The sequence below is a fragment of the Mytilus edulis genome, chromosome 10 (assembly GCF_963676685.1).
Source record: "Mytilus edulis chromosome 10, xbMytEdul2.2, whole genome shotgun sequence".
NCBI classification, from domain to species: domain Eukaryota; kingdom Metazoa; phylum Mollusca; class Bivalvia; order Mytilida; family Mytilidae; genus Mytilus; species Mytilus edulis.
Window position 1 is genome coordinate 35,012,858 of NC_092353.1, and position 17,105 is coordinate 35,029,962.

At 31.9% G+C, this 17,105-nt stretch overlaps 2 protein-coding genes across 4 annotated transcripts in view; both read right to left on the minus strand.

Annotated features, from left to right (window-relative positions):
• Window positions 1-17,105, minus strand: part of LOC139491009 (uncharacterized) — a 335,932-nt gene that overhangs the window by 240,953 nt on the left and 77,874 nt on the right. The gene's annotated exons all lie outside the window — the stretch shown is intronic.
• The window catches only part of LOC139491008 (uncharacterized), an 82,061-nt gene that overhangs the window by 11,446 nt on the left and 53,510 nt on the right, over window positions 1-17,105 (minus strand). For 2 of the 3 annotated variants that reach the window (XM_071278248.1, XM_071278249.1), the window contains exons 27-41: window positions 15,879-15,970; window positions 13,112-13,297; window positions 12,708-12,782; window positions 12,011-12,116; window positions 10,697-10,816; window positions 9,262-9,340; window positions 8,138-8,255; window positions 7,222-7,268; window positions 5,876-5,987; window positions 4,774-4,877; window positions 4,115-4,220; window positions 2,387-2,537; window positions 1,991-2,063; window positions 1,555-1,621; window positions 267-370 (exon numbers count right to left, since the gene is read on the minus strand). In XM_071278248.1, coding sequence (XP_071134349.1) covers window positions 267-370; window positions 1,555-1,621; window positions 1,991-2,063; window positions 2,387-2,537; window positions 4,115-4,220; window positions 4,774-4,877; window positions 5,876-5,987; window positions 7,222-7,268; window positions 8,138-8,255; window positions 9,262-9,340; window positions 10,697-10,816; window positions 12,011-12,116; window positions 12,708-12,782; window positions 13,112-13,297; window positions 15,879-15,970 — 1,540 coding nt within the window. Of the gene's footprint in view, window positions 1-266; window positions 371-1,554; window positions 1,622-1,990; window positions 2,064-2,386; window positions 2,538-4,114; window positions 4,221-4,773; window positions 4,878-5,875; window positions 5,988-7,221; window positions 7,269-8,137; window positions 8,256-9,261; window positions 9,341-10,696; window positions 10,817-12,010; window positions 12,117-12,707; window positions 12,783-13,111; window positions 13,298-15,878; window positions 15,971-17,105 lie in introns of those variants that run through there. The other variant, XR_011656447.1, reaches the window with a different exon arrangement.

A 17,105-nucleotide genomic window follows, 5' to 3' on the forward strand; every position in this document is an offset into this window, starting at 1 on the left:
GTAAACAAATACAGCAAAACATCAAAACAAGCATATCATCATTATCTCAATAAGCCTTGCAAAGTCATTTTTTGATTTTTCACAACAACTAGATAACATTGACTCTATGACCTGTTGATGATTATACTAGTTACATGGATATCTATGTATAAAAAAAGTCAATTTTACTTCTCATAAAAATAAGAATAATCTATGGATTGGTAATTGGATTTTTTTTTATCTGTAATACAGATGCGCTGATATTAAAAAAGTACAAGTACACTTACTTTGTTTTTTCTAGTCTAGATTTTGATTGTTGTGATCTCCCAGGTTTACTACTCATAGTCCTAAACAAAGTCCTTATAACTAAAACAAGTATGACAAGATTCACCTGAAATAAATTTAAAAATAAAATTACTGGAGTTGATACGTATTCAGAACGATTCTTGATTTAAGATTCAGAGGTATTGTTCTTACTGTTATGTTTATTCTGCTGTTGGGAGTTAATTTAACACCACTTTCAGGAAACATGCCTATATCATATAACAGCCCTTTAAGGAGGCTCGAGGGTATAAAAATTCAACATTCATCATTTCAACAAAACACAAAAACTTAACTATAACCACTGAACCATGAAAATGAGGTCAAGGTCAGATGACACCTGCCAGTTGGACATGTACACCTAACATTCCTTCCATACACAGAATATACTAGACCTATTGCTTATAGTAACTGAGATATGGACTTGACCACCAAAACTTAACCTTGTTTACTGATCCATGAAATGAGGTTGAGGTCAAGTGAAAACTGTCTGACTGGCATGAGGATCTTGCAAGGTACGCACATACCTAATATAGTTATCCTATTACTTATAATAAAAGAGAATTAAACATTACAAAAAACCTTAACTTTTTTTTCAAGTAGTCACTGAATCATGAAAATGAGGTCAAGGACATTGGACATGTGACTGAAGGAAACTGCGTAACATGAGGTATCTATATACAAAGTATGAAGCATCCAGGTCTTCCACCTTCTTAAATATAATGCTTTTAGGAAGTTAGCTAATGCCACCACAGCCGGATCACTATCCCTATGTCGAGCTTTTAAATAAATCAATTCGTTTTGGCCCCAGATGACTTTTAAAATGTATGTATCATTGAAAAAGCTCCAAATTATCTCCCTTTGATGCAAAGTTGCCATTTTTTGGTATTAAAATTGAAATATCTTTTTTCAATCATCGGTGACCTATATTTTTTATTATTATTTTTCAAATAAGCTGTATTCAAACTAAACTAGTGTAAAATTTTAGCGATTTCTGTAATTTAGTTCTTTTTTTATTTCAATATTACCTCTTTTTCTTCTATCAGTTCAACAGAAAATAAGTACTTTTACAAAAATGTATGCTTCTTTCGAAGGCAGATTGTGAGGGTAAATGGATGGTGACCCCATTTTTTAATTTTATTTTTCTATGAAGTATAAGATAAAGTCAAAAAATGTTGACATTGTTTTTATATATAAATCATATATACAAGGGCTTTATTCCCTCAAAAGTTTGATCTATGATCTCATACATACCAACACAATAACTAAAGCAGGTCCTATAAATGCCCATATTAGTCCATTATCTACAGACAGCCAGCAACTGAAAGATATTACACACAATGTATTAAGATATTACACTCAATGTATTAAGATATTACACACAATGTATTACAATATAACACACAACGTATTTAGAAATAACACACAGTGTTTCAAGATATTTCACACAATGTATTAAGATATTACACTCAATGTATTAAGATATTACACACAATGTATTACAATATAACACACAACATATTTAGAAATAACACACAGTGTTTCAAGATATTTCACACAATGTATTAAGATTTATACTGCAACTAGTTGTGTTATTTCCTAAATATAGTATAAACATAGCTATATTTTCAATTTATTTGAATAGGTGAACAACTTGTTAAAAAACAATTTAAGATCAAGACAAACTTACACATCTGAAGTATCCCCATATCCTTCTAATTGTGTTGCTCCCATTGAAATACCCACAATCACTGCTGGAATAACTGAAAGCATTTACATACATATACATATGATTTTAATGTACTTATTATTTCTATGTATTTTTTACTTCTCATATGATTATGAAAATTATATATTTTACCAAAAATAATATGTATGAACATCAGCAGACAGCATATATTTAAGAAAGGATTTCAACTATGTTGAGCAGACTAGACAAAGTATGATGGCACTAGAACAACAAACAACAAATAAATGAACCATTGTAATTTCTAGATGGCTTATTTTAACCTGTTTGGTATCCAAAGACTCCTAGCTTCATTCTCTAGGAATTTTACAACAAATTCTTATTTCAGATACTACTTACTCCAACAAATTGGGATCAACCATTTGACTCTAGACTTTGTTGGTAAAACATAAAGAACTTGGAATCCAATTTCTATAGCCATGGCTAACATCAAAGAGAAATCCACCAGGAAAATATAGTGTAGTAATACTGCAAAGGTTGTACACAGTGCCTGTACAAAATATAGAGAAGAAAGGATATATAGTGTATCTATTCTTGAACTAAAATCACTACATGAGCAAAAGGAACTGTTACAGTGCTTTAATTGCTGTTCTAAATCTTAAACTCACAATGCATGAGGCCTTCAACATAGAGCAGAAATGTTTGCCGGCCTAACTAAAGCCATTCAGCTCAAAGCACTGGTTTAACTTAAATACCTTTCTAGATAGGAATCCCACTGCAGCTAAAACATGGTATTGTGAACTTTTGTTATTTGGTGAATTTATTGATATTATTTGCAACATATAAATATTAACTGGGTAATGTTTCAAAGCTTACTATATCATATGGTTATTCTAATTGTCTGATTTGTTGGGTTATCAACTCATTGGTTTCTAAATCCTATCTTATTAATAAAGAAGCTCATAACCTTTTGTATTAAGTGGTACTATGAACAATTGTTTGTGATACACATTTTTACTCAAGAAATTACAAAGTGCCTCCTTAATGCTGTAAATATACAGTGACCTTGCATATTTTTGCTGTTTTGCAGTTCAATATTTTGCTTTCAATCTTACAAAAATGTACCTATTTCTTTCTTCATCTATTCTATCAGTGAAAGTAATTTACCTTAATGTAAAGGTGCCCAAAAGCATAAGAACACGGAATAAGAAAGTATCAATGCTATGCATACCCTTATGACTGATAATGGTGCCCACAAGCATAGCAACAAAGCATAAGAAAGTATCAATGCTATACATACCCTTATGTCTGATAATGGTGCCCACAAGCATAGGAACAAAGAATAAGAAAGTATCAATGCTATACATACCCTTATGACTGATAATGGTGCCCACAAGCATAGCAACAAAGCATAAGAAGTATCAATGCTATAAATACCCTTATGTCTGATAATGGTGCCCACAAGCATAGCAACAAAGAATAAGAAAGTAGCAATGCTATACATACCCTTATGACTGATAATGGTGCCCACAAGCATAGCAACAAAGCATAAGAAAGTATCAATGCTATACATAGCCTTATGTCTGATAATGGTGCCCACAAGCATAAGAACAAGGAATAAGAAAGTATCAATGCTATACATACCCTTATGTCTGATAAAGGTGCCCACAAACATAGGAACAAAGAATAAGAAAGTATCTATGCTATACATACCTTTATGACTGATAATGGTGTCCACAAGCATAGGAACAAAGAATAAGAAAGTATCAATGCTATACATACCCTTATGTCTGATAATGGTGCCCACAAGCATAGGAACAAAGAATAAGAAAGTATCAATGCTATACATAGCCTTATGTCTGATAATGGTGCCCACAAGCATAAGAACAAGGAATAAGAAAGTATCAATGCTATACATACCCTTATGTCTGATAAAGGTGCCCACAAACATAGGAACAAAGCATAAGAAAGTATCAATGCTATACATACCCTTATGTCTGATAATGGTGCCCTAAAACATAGGAACAAAGAATAAGAAAGTATCAATGCTATACATACCCTTATGTCTGATAATGGTGCCCACAAACATAGGAACAAGGAATAAGAAAGTATCAATGCTATACATACCCTTATGTCTGATAATGGTGCCCACAAGCATAAGAACAAGGAATAAGAAAGTATCAATGCTATACATAGGTAGGCCTGGATTTTTGCCTTGTCTGATCTGATCTGACTGAAATAAAATAGAACATTTCCATTAAAATGATGCAGAGCTTATCAATTGATATTTACTCTATCTTTTTTTCAAAAAATGTCTAAGTCCATGTTATACAATATCAGAAATGTTCAATATTGGTGAAGGTTATATAATGACCTTTAGATTTACAGTTATGTAAGTGAGTCTCTAATGGAAAATTGTCTCCAGGTTTTTATTGATAAAGGTTATTTTACAATATATAAATATATAAACTCCTGAATAACAAAAGTGAAAATTGTTGATACCAAACTTGACTTTTATTTTATTATTAGTAACAACACATAAAATATAAATAGCATTTTTCAACTGTTAAAAAACAAATGCATTGAACCTGTTGGATATGAATGCCCATCCAACATTCGTAAAACCCCAAATTAACAACAAAAAACATTTAAATCTCTGTTTGCTGTTATTTCCTTGTTCAGCAATTGCCTTTTGTTATTACTAGCTATATAAGGTATGTATTACTGTAAAAATTAAGAGATATTAACCCAATCTCTTCAAATAACTTTACTTCCAGAAAACTTACTTCCAATTTTTAAAGTATACTACAAGAGTAATAATTAAAAACAGGATTGATATACCACAACCAATGGCAGATATATAACTCAATGCTTTTTTATGTTCAGTCACCTGAAAAATAAATATTTTTCTGATTGTTGTATAAAAAAATACATGGTTCTGATTAAATTTTTATTGATTAGTTTATATCTAAAGCAGTTCAACAGTAATTTTCATTTAAAGAAAACACTCAAAAAGACAAAATTGCAAAATGACAAAATACAGTTGTTGAGACACCCTTCATTCCAAAAATGTAAAAATAATATAGGTAAAACTGAATAGGCTGTTTAGTCTTTAAAGTATAACCCATTGTAGAAACAATCTGTATAGTTAGTTATGTTTGTCTCTGCATGTAAGATCTGGAAACATTCCATAATGGGTTGTGCTAAGAGGACTTTGTATCCCAATTTCAAATAGTTCTAGTGACAGGCTTCAAACTTGGATTGACACAAAGTTTTACTGCCATATTGTTTAAATGTCTCATAGTCTCACAATATATTATGTGAATAAAACAATAAAAAACTAACTAGCTAAGTTGAGAAATGTTTACAATAAGGTAAATGCATAAAGTCAAAAAAATGTAAATTAAATATTTAGAACATAGTTTTGCAGGATTATATTCAGAAAAATAATGCAGTTTACCTGATTATGTTTTTCACAGTTTTTAGTAAGAAATATGAAACTTTTGAAGGTCAAGGTCTGATTGGATGTTGAAACATCACTTAACATGATCCCTTATAGAATGTTTTATGATCTTGTACACTGCTACAAACAAAATTTCAGGGAGCTAGGTAAAAAACCTGATTGTAAATAGTTAGTTGTAGAAACTAAATTTTTCTGAATTATCTCCCTTATGAAAGTTAAAAATAATATTTTTCAAGTATTTTTGAAAATTTGCATGCTAACACCTACTTTTCTATTCACTTATGAACTTATGAAAGACATATAGTTTAAAATGATATTTTTGAAAACCCTATAAAAATTCTTGTTCCCCCCCCCCCCCCCCCCCCCCATAGTCATGATAGTCTTGCAAAGAAAAAAACGATATAAATGTTAAATATATGAGAAACCTTAGTGCCTATTGGACTCATCAACAAGGCAAAATTTGTGGTGTGATCATATTCACAAATTGCTAGTTCATCTGAGGCTTGAGTCAATCTAGATCCTTCAGTCGACCAGGCTCTAAAAAAAGCAAAAAGAAGATATAAATAAATAATTTTCATACTAACCTGAGATTGTTTAAACATATATATATATATTAATAAAGAAAACTTGGTGTGATTACCTAAAGGTAAAAACCAAAAAATCCAAACAATGTTAATTAAATAGCAAGAACATAGTTTTACACCAGAGACCAAATGATAGAAGTTAACAACTATGGGTCACTGTACCGCCGCCTTCAACATTCAGCAAATCCCAATACAACATTTAGTCAGATATCAAAGGCCATGAAATTACAAATGAAAAAAAAATCCAGTGAGAAATCTAGCAGCCTGATACAGCACATATTGATGTAAAAACAACTAGAGGTCCTAATGTTCAGGTATACAGCACATATTGATGTAGACACAACTAGAGGTCCTAATGTTCAGGTATACAGCACATATTGATGTAGACACAACTAGAGGTCCTAATGTTCAGGTATACAGCACATATTGATGTAGACACAACTAGAGGTCCTAATGTTCAGGTATACTATGTGTTCTTACAAACTAGGTTTTCAATTTAAAATCATCATTTCTCTAAAATGTAGTTTTGCATGAAATAAAATTATTTTCACTTATACCTTACCTGTCATTGAAATTAGCACTAGACATGTCCTGTAAAAAGTGTTATTTACCTTAACTAAGAAGATGGACTGATATGGGATAGAGAGACAAAAAGACACATTAAGACAAGAAAACATAATATACCTACTACTGTATCATAAAAAGATAAAGGTCACATTTAGTATCAATAAGGTGATCTTGACAAATTTAATTAGAAAAAACTGGTCATCTAAATACTTTCACAGTTAGTGTTATTTGTATCTATCAACAGGTTTATTAAAGGATCAAATCCTTTTAGTTGTCATTTGTTGATGTGGTTCATAAATGTTTCTCATTTCTCGTTTTTTATATTGATTAGACTGTTGGTTTTCCCATTGAACTGTTTTACACTAGTCACTTTTGGGGCCCTTTAAGGCTTGCTGTTCAGTGTGAGCTAAGACTCTGTGTTGAAGACCATACTTTGACCTATAATGGTTTACTTTTACAAATTGTGGCTTGGAGCAAGAGTTGTCTGATTGGCACTCATACTACATCTTCTTATATCTTTATAAGATTAAGCGATGATCTGTTCGTAAATTTGTGATCTGATAAAGTGTAACTGACTACATGTATTCCATTTTACCATTAAATCAGCTATATTTACTTACTGTAAATTAAAATCCCAGAATCCACATACAGGTTTAGTTAATCCAGTCTGAAAGTAAAATAGCATAAAGTTAAGAATGGAAATGGGGAATGTGTCAAAGATTAAAGAAACAACAACTCGACCAAAGAGCGAAAAACAGCCGAAAACCACATGTGTTACATGCCAAACATCATAGTCAAGCTGTATATAAACTAAAGGCCATCCTTAGGACGACAGAAAACTGCCCTTACAAAAATGAAAACATCATGTTATAAATTTGAAGCTTTAGAAGTGCTTTTTTGGATTTACTTTCATCAGGAACACTCAATGCTGAATATATGAAAGTCAAGGATGTATAAGTGAGGTGACTTTTGGGTTGAAGTTCTAAAATCATAGGTATAACTATAGTGGAACAAGAAGAGTGTGACCTGCCAATACAAGTTTTTGCTTAATAGTGGAGACCTTTATACATGTATCAGATTTGACTGTACATGTACAGACATTCGCTTCTTTGACCTCATCTTTGTCTATTGATATCTTTTTTACCTTAATATATTTTTTACATTTCACAGGTATTATTTTAAAGAAAGATATCTGATGGTCACAATTAAATAAATTCAAATTTGTGTTACACTCTGGGTAATATTTGGAGTTTGACATTATAATTCAGTTGAACTTTATCTGTCGTAGAAAACTCAATGTCCTGAATGACCTTACATAAGGATATGCATGGTCTTTATGACTTAACAGTAAACAATCAAGTGAAATACTGATAGATAAAAAGTATGAGTGCCAATGTTATTGAAGAGTTAAAATAATCACAACGAACAAGACAGACTAAACCAGTGTCACTCTGCTGTTCCTATTCATCTACAGTAAGAAATAGCTACTACATATAATATAATGATTATCTATTTATATATATACAACTAACTTACATTTAAATACTCAAATTGTATAACTAGAGGTGGATTAATATAAGGTAAAGGAGGAGAAATAGAAAAGTCCACCACATCAGAATTCACTTCTAGACTACCTTCAATGTCCTGTACATCTCTGAAAGAAAGAAATCATAGAATTTATCCATTTATATGTCATTTATCCATTTATATATGGTCATTTTTATAAATTTTCTGTTTACAAAACTTTGAATTTTTCAAAAAATTAAGGATTTTCTTACCCCAGGAGTAGATTACCTTAGCCGTATTTGGCACAACTTTTTGGAATTTTGGGTCCTCAATGCTCTTCAAATTTGTTTGGCTTTTTAACTATTTGGATCTGAGCGTCACTGATGAGTCTTATGTAGACGAAACGCGCGTCTGGCGTATAAAATTATAATCCTGGTACTTTTGATAACTATATGTCACTGAATTATCTGAACAATCACTTTTTTAGAAGGTTTTAGTAAATTATAAAAGCATTTTATACCTCCATATTTTTTCTAACTTTATTCTATGGTCCTCTGCTCTTCAAATCAGCATTAATGGTTAAAGGTCAGCCACTTGCTTAAATTACAACATGTCCATTGTTTCTTTACATTGACTTTTTTTTACATACTATATTTCAGTACCTAAATTTGAGGCACTATAGGGATATTGAACTATTTGGAACCAAATGATGATCATGTATTAAGGACTAGTAGTTTGTTGATAAAAATGTTATATTTTAATGTGGTTTCATTGAGAATAATGTGCCATTTAATCAAAAAGATATTCCAATCATCTGCTTTATTTCAAAAGCATTATGCGTTTTTCTGGAGAACAGAAACAGATATGTGTTACAATGTATTAAAATTTGGCAGGGCAGATCCAAATATTGAATCCAGTAGTCGTGTTTTTCATCTGATCAAAATGAAAGGATTACTATTTGTAAACGACCATTCATATTTTTTAATTTTCAAATTGAATTCAAATGGAAATTGTAGCTTCAGAGATAATTTTGAAAAAGTAAATTGTCTAACAATTGGCAGGTGGACACAAAGTGATCATATCTGATAAAGCTAAATGCACCAAATAACATTGTATACCCTAGAATTGAGCTGACAAGTTGTAGTTGTGCATACCTGTTTTTCAACAAATAAGTAGGGAAAAGATCTGATATGTTTCTGTAATAAGCGGTTCCAAATCCAAATGGTTGATTGCCTAAAAAAAATAAGATGTAAATTTCAATTGAAAAATTCCGTAGAATTAATTTTTATTTATGGAGCTGTCTGCCAATATAGTATTAAAAGATTCAAATTGCTGATTTGATATTGATTAATCTACAGGACCAAGACTATTTTATTCTTAGATGCATGAATTTTTTCAATAGATGTCATTGGCTTTGAACTAGCTGTCAGTAACTGGGAGTACTATCAGATCTGTATATAGTGTCTTTTTGTAGTGGAGATGTATAAGTACCCTGCTACATCCACATGTTTATGTTGGATGTATTTTTATTTTGTATCCATCCGATGAGTTGAGCCTTTTTCAACAGATTTTTATAGTTTGATCTTGTGTTGTACTGTTACACCTGTCGGACTGCCCCTGGTTAGGGGAGGGTTGGCACACCTTAAACTAGTTTAATCCTGCCACATTCTGTATGTGCCTGTACTAAGGGTGGAGCCTGTAATTCAGTGGTTGTCATTTGTTGCTGTGTATCATACTTGTTTTTCGTTATTTATTTGGTACATAAATCAGGCCGTAAGTTTTATCGTTTGAATTGTTTTACATTTTTGTCATTTCAGGACCTTTAATGGCCGACTTTGCGGTATAAGTTTTACTCATTATTGAAGGCTGTATGATGACCTATAAATGTTAACTTCTGATTTTGTCTCTTGTGAAGAGATGTCTCGTTGGCAACCATACCACATCTTCTTATTTTTAAAATATGATTGTTCATTCCCTAAAAAGTAAATGACATCATGCCATGCCATTCGTTGAATTTCTACATTAAGGTAGTTTACTGTGAGGTTCATTCTCAATGAATTAGTACACAATTTTATTGAGGGGCAAGCAGAGGACTATCTTTTGGTGCAGGATTTTTTCTTGCTGCGTTGAAGACCCTTTGGTTGCCTGCCTTTGGCTGTTGTCTGTTCTTTGGTCAGGTTGTTGTCTCTTTAGCAAATTCCCCATTTCCATTCTCAATTTTATTTTAATTAAAATATTTTGCTGACAAATATGATACAGCTCACAGGGGCGGATCCAGCCATTTTAAAAAGGGGGGGGTCTCAACCCAGGACAAAGGGAGGTTCCAACTATATGTCCCCATTCAAATGCATTGATCGGCACAAAAAAAGGAGGTGTTCCAACCCCTGGACCCCTCCCCCTTCCCCTGGATCTGCCAATGAGCTCAATTCATCATATGGTATATCATAAAGATGGTTAATAACTTCAAAAATTGATGGTTGGATTATTGTTAACAATAAAAGTACTCTTAACCAACAAATAACACTGGCAACCAATAAATTCAAATAAATTGTACAGTCTCAGTAAGCCAATATGGCTTATCTAACTTACCTATTAATGATGACCGTTGTAATTTACATGTAGTTTTTGTTTTAGTTATCCATGATGGCTGTAATTGTGTTCTATCAGGAAAAGTTATATCCTCATTCTGTACCTTCCCAACCTCCACAACTGTAATATTAAAATATATATATATTCAAACTGTCAATAAAAACCTATCGTTTATGTGTTCATTTTTTTTTTACATAAATTAGGCCCTTAGTTTTCTTGTTTGAATTGTTTTACATTTTCATTTCGGGTTTCGGGGCCTTTTATAACTGACTATGTGGTATGGGCTTTCCTCATTGTTGAAGACCGTACGGTGATCTATAGCTGTTAATTTCTGTGTCATTTTGGTCTCTTGTGCAGAGTTGTCTCATTGGCAATCATACCACATCTTCTTTTTTATAGCTTACTTTATGTATTCTGGTTTATAGGGTAATATGTATCAACAATATTAATGTCAGCATTAAATTAATCTAACAATCATACAAAGCAGTTTAAATTATATATCTTTTTGGCAAAAATAGGTTTCCAAAACTATTTGTTGTTCATAGGCCTGATAGTGACCTATTTTTTTTTATTATAGATAAATTGCTTGTTTTCTCCCTGTGTAACATTTACCTTTAGAAAAAATTAAGTTGACAAAGAATTTCCTTCAACAGATTGATAGGGAAAACAATAAAATATTTGTATACAAGCTTTAAGGTTTTTGACCCCTTCAGTAGACATATGAATTACCAAATTTTCAAACTGCAATAGTATCAAAACAGCAAAGAAAATGAATGATAGAGATGAGCCTTTTTATACATATACCAAAGGGAAAATTCGTGCATAACATTATTATTTATTGTTTTATTGCATTTAACAGAAAATGGTGATTTCTGGGCAAATAAAAGCAAAATTTTTGTAGAAATGCACAGATTTGAATACAGAGATTTTCTTTATAAAATTTCAAACATAGATTACTCACTTATTTGTCCATGATGTGTTAACTTTCATTGTTTACAAAAAGTCCTTTACAACCTTTACATCCAAAAAACAACTCATGTTGAGTTACTAAAGTCCAGTGCACCCTAGAAGGTGTACTTGAATTGATCCATTTTTATCTTTGTTTAACCAATATCTAAATATAAAAACTTGTTTTTAGGAAATCATTACTAGCACTGCATGCAATAAACCACTATCTATCAAGCACCCAATTGCAAAATATGGGTGTACAACTGGAAAGGCTGTGGATTTCCTATAAATTTTGCATATGTTTAGTATTGAATCAACAAAAGGGCACATAATCATTAGGAAGGGAATCACATACAAAAATCTCACCTATATTTTCCTTCTGTATAATTGTTATAAACTCTTGATCTTGACTTTGTGAATAAGCATCATTATAATTTTGAACAGCTTTTAGCAATGTAGTTACATTAGAGGTCTGCAATTAATGGATAAACATATTACAATAGTAAATATTATTACATCAGTTGCAATGAAATACCATAATTTCCTAGTGAAATGAAAAGTGTTACTTTGCAGGTGAAATGAATCTGATAATTTCACTACTATGATGTCATGCAATAATGGGAGTTATCAAGACATTGTTTGTGACTTTGCATAGAAATTTGACCTTGAAGGTTAGATTTGGGGTTAACTACCATGGTATGCAACTAATCTGCACCAGATTCTGCACCAATGTGCCCAATATAAAAAGCCTATATTAAAGGATAAACTCTTTGGGCCCTTTATAGGTTGTTGTTTGGTGTGAGCCCATGCTCTGTGTTGAAAGCCATAAATTGACCTATAATAGTTTACTTTTATATATTGTTACTTGGATGGAGAGTTGTCTCATTGGCACTCATGCCACATCTTCCTATATCTGAGCAATGTTAAAAAAATCATATACTTGAACCATTAGGTGAAAGGTCAAAGTCACATGAAGAAGTAATCATCAATATAAAACGACACTGAGTGAATGTTTGTTATGAAAATAACTAAAAGGATCCTGTAGCAATATTCAAAAATATACCTGTTTGGTTCTTAATTGATTCCAATCTTCCTTCTTTTCATCATATAAGATATTATTAGCAGCTTCCACAAAATCCTACAAATTAGATTAACAATTTAGAGATACAACAAAGTCCTATAATCAGATGACCAATCAGAGCTACAACAAAGCCCTACAAACAAGATTAACAATTCAGATTTACAACAAAGTCCAATAATCAAGATTAACAGTGAATAGCTACAAAATGTACTACAAATTACATGAACAATTCATAGGTCCAAAAATGGGCTAAAAACATGATTAACAATTCATAGCTCCAAAAATGGGCTAAAAACATGATTAGCAATTCATAGCTCCAAAAATAGGCTAAAAACATGATTAGCAATTCATAGCTACAACAAAGTCCTCAAATAAGATTAACAAACCTCTAACTGATCAGAAGACACTGTATCTACCCTTTCTTTAGCATGATCGGACACACCAAGTAAGGTATTTGATGCTGCAGTTAAATCACCAGATGTCAATTGAACGTCTCTTTGGGTCAGGTTTGTTAACTTCTTTAAAATGTCATCAACAACTTCTCTATCTGCACCCTCAGTCAACCTGTCAGTCTGTTTATAAAAAGAAAAACATGAGACAGAAACACAGATGTAGTGAAAAACTTATGAGACAATTAAAGCCAAATAATATACTGATAAATAAGTTGTAAACATTAAAAAAAATATTGTGGGAAAAAAGCAAATCACACAGACACAAATTATTAACTTTAATTAGCAAAAAAAAAAAGATTAAATAAATAAATAATAACAAAAACTAGCTGTTTTATACAGCCTGTGTTGCTCATCTGGTTCATGCACATCTTAAAAATGGCCACTCATCAACAATGAAGACTTGAATTTACTTCATCACTAAATTTTTATTTTTTTTCATCTTGTTTTGTTAACCATATTTACTGATTACAGTTCTCTCTATCTACTATAGTTTTGTACAAAATAAAAAAAACTAGAGGCTCTAAAGAGCCTGTGTCGCTCACTCTGGTCTATGTGAATATTAAACAAAGAACGCAGATGGATTCATGAGAAAATTGTGTTTTGGTGATGGTGATGTGTTTGTACATCTTACTTTACTGAAATTCTTGCTGCTAACAATTATTTCTATCTATAATGATCTTTGCCCAGTAGTTTCAGTGGAAAATGTTAGTAAAAATTTACAAATTTTATGAAAATTGTTAAAAATTGACTATACAGGACAATAACTCCTTAGGGGGTCAATTGACCATTTTGGTCATGTTGACTTATTTTTAGGTCTTACTTTGCTGTACATTATTGTTGCTTACAGTTTATCTCTATCTATAACAATATTCAAGATAATAACCAAAAACAGCAAAATTTTCCTAAAATTACCAATTCAAGGGCAGCAACCCAATAACGGGTTGTCCGATTCATCTGAAAATATCAGGGCAGATAGACCTTGACCTGATAAACAATTTTCCCCCAGTCAGATTTGCTCTAAATGCTTTGGTTTTTGAGTTATAAGCCAAAAACTGCATTTTACCCCTATGTTCTATTTTTAGCCATGGCGGCCATCTTGGTTGGTTGGCCAGGTCAAGCCAAACATTTTTTAAACTAGATATCCCAAAGATGATTGTGGCTAAGTTTGGTTCAATTTGGCCAAGTAGTTTCAGAGGAGAAGATTTTTGTAAAAGTTAACAGACGACGACGACGGACGCAAAGTGATGAGAAAAGCTCACTTGGCCCTTAGGGCCAGGTGAGCTAAAAAGGTGAAAAATGTCATATTTTGGGCAACAACTTCTATAAGGAGTTGATTTACAATTTTAGCTATGTTTTATCTATTTGTAGATCTTGTCTTGTTGATCATTTTTCCTGTACTGTTTCTTTTTACACCAATGTTTCCCAAACTATATAAAAGTAGGGAAAATCATCATTAGACCATCTTGTCTTGCTGATCATTTTAGCTTTTTCAAGTTAGATCTTTCCATTTAAAAATAATAAACAACAAGAGTGCACACGCTGAAATGTCTCGCCTTCTATACTAATCATTGATATTATGTTGATAGTCCTAAGTATAAAGCTAAGTTTTAATACAACTGTCACATAAACTTAACATTAACCAAGTCCAAGATAACTAAAGACCAATGAACCTTGAAAATGAGGTCAAGGTCAGATGAACCATGCCAGGCAGACATGTACAGCTAACAATGCTTCTATACAACATATATAGTTGACCTATTACTTATAGTTTAAGAAAAATAGCCCAAAACACAAAAACTTAACACTGTGCAATGAACCGTGAAAATGAGGTCACGGTCAAATAAAACCTGCGCGACTGACATAAAGATCATAAAATATTTCCATACACCAAATATAGATGACCTATGGCATATAGTATTAGATAAAAAGACCAAAACTCAAAAACTTAACTTTGACCACTGAACCATGAAAATGAGGTCAAGGTCACATGACATCTGCCCGCTAGATAGGTACACCTTACAATCATTCCATACAACAAATATAGTAGACCTATTGCATATAGTATGAGAAAAACAGACCAAAAGACAAAAATTTAACTATAACCATTGAACCATGAAAATGAGGTCAAGGTCAGATGACACCTGCCAGTTGGACATGTACACCTTACAGTCCTTCCATACACCGAATATACTAGCCCTATTGCTTGTAGTATCTGAGATATGGACTTGACCACCAAAACTTAACCTTGTTCACTGATCCATGAAATGAGGTCAAGGTCAAGTGAAAACTCTCTGACAGACATGAGGACCTGTCAAGGTACGCACATATCAAATATAGTTATCCTATTACTTATAATAAGAGAGAATTCAACATTACAAAAAATCTGAACTTTTTTTTCAAGTGGTCACTGAACCATGAAAATGAGGTCAAGGACATTGGACATGTGACTGACGGAAACTTAGTAACATGAGGCATCTATATACAAAGTATGAAGCATCCAGGTCTTCCACCTTCTAAAATATAAAGCTTTTAAGAAGTTAGCTAACACCGCCGCCGCCGCCGCCGGATCACTATCCCTATGTCGAGCTTTCTGCAACAAAAGTTGCAGGCTCGACAAAAACATTAAAAAATATGTAGAAATTTTCATTAAATGGCAATATTATAACTCCCAACAAGTATTCAATTTCTGTAAAATTCTAACCTCTTCAACAAGGGAAACTAATTCTGTCAAAACACATGTACTGTAATCAGGTTCTCCCCATACACCATCATTGCACACCCTTGACACATCACCTGATAATTATTAGACAAAATTAGATATTAGATTCCAATAACATTAAACCAAAGATAGGTTACTCTACCTTCTCTTAAATCTTTAAACATAGCTTTTGTAGCTTTATTTACAAAACTTTTATTCTTGTTATTTTGTCTGTAATAAAAGAATTTATTTGTTTTGGTAGTGAAATTTTTAGAATGATATTTTTTTTTCATGTATCAACTTAAATGCCAATAAAAGACAAGTTTATTTTTAAGGACTTTTACTGGTTATTTTTTACAAGAGGTTGATGTCTCATTTACATACATTCATGTGATATAAATAATCATCATAATACACACCACCTATTCTTATATTCATGTCCACATATTTAATATTGCTCAAAATATGGTCCCCAGACAAGGACACCAACTTTTTTTGTTAGAAAATAAATTTACTCTGTTAAAATTACTAAATTTGTCTTATTTTAGAATAAGAAGAAAATTAACGAATTTCTTTAGCAAATTCACTATCATAGATTAAAGAAGATATGATATGAGTACCAATGAGACAACCTCTCAATCCAAGTCACACTTTGTAAAAGGAAACCATTATAAGTCAAAGTAGTCTTCAACACAGAGCCAAGTGAGATTATTATACCTTTCATTATATAGTAAATACTTGATTGGCTAATATGGGATAACATGTCATAGTTTAATTTCAATGTTTTTTCCAAAAATTGGCAGGAGCGATGAATAACCCTAACAAATTGAAGCCTCCATCAACAACCCTATTATTCCCCGGTGAATAACCCTTGTCGTACTCAATGATCAAGAGTTGACATCCTTTAAAGTATGACGTCACTTAACATCTATATTTTACAGAAAGAGTCTTCCTTTTTTGGGTATATGCGAAATGTCAATAGACACAAAATAATTTTCTAACGTAAGTGTTTTGACAATTTGTTGCAATATTTTACTTTTAATAGTAATATGTTTGTTCGATATAATAAAACATTTATGGCCCATTGAGTTGGTGAATATACAAAATGGTCAACCCAAGTAAGGGCTAAATACCTTGTAGAATAACCCTAACCCGGTTAACCATTTTGGATATTCAACTCCTCAGTGGGCCTTAATTGTATAATGTAACATGTGTTGTTCTCTTGTAATT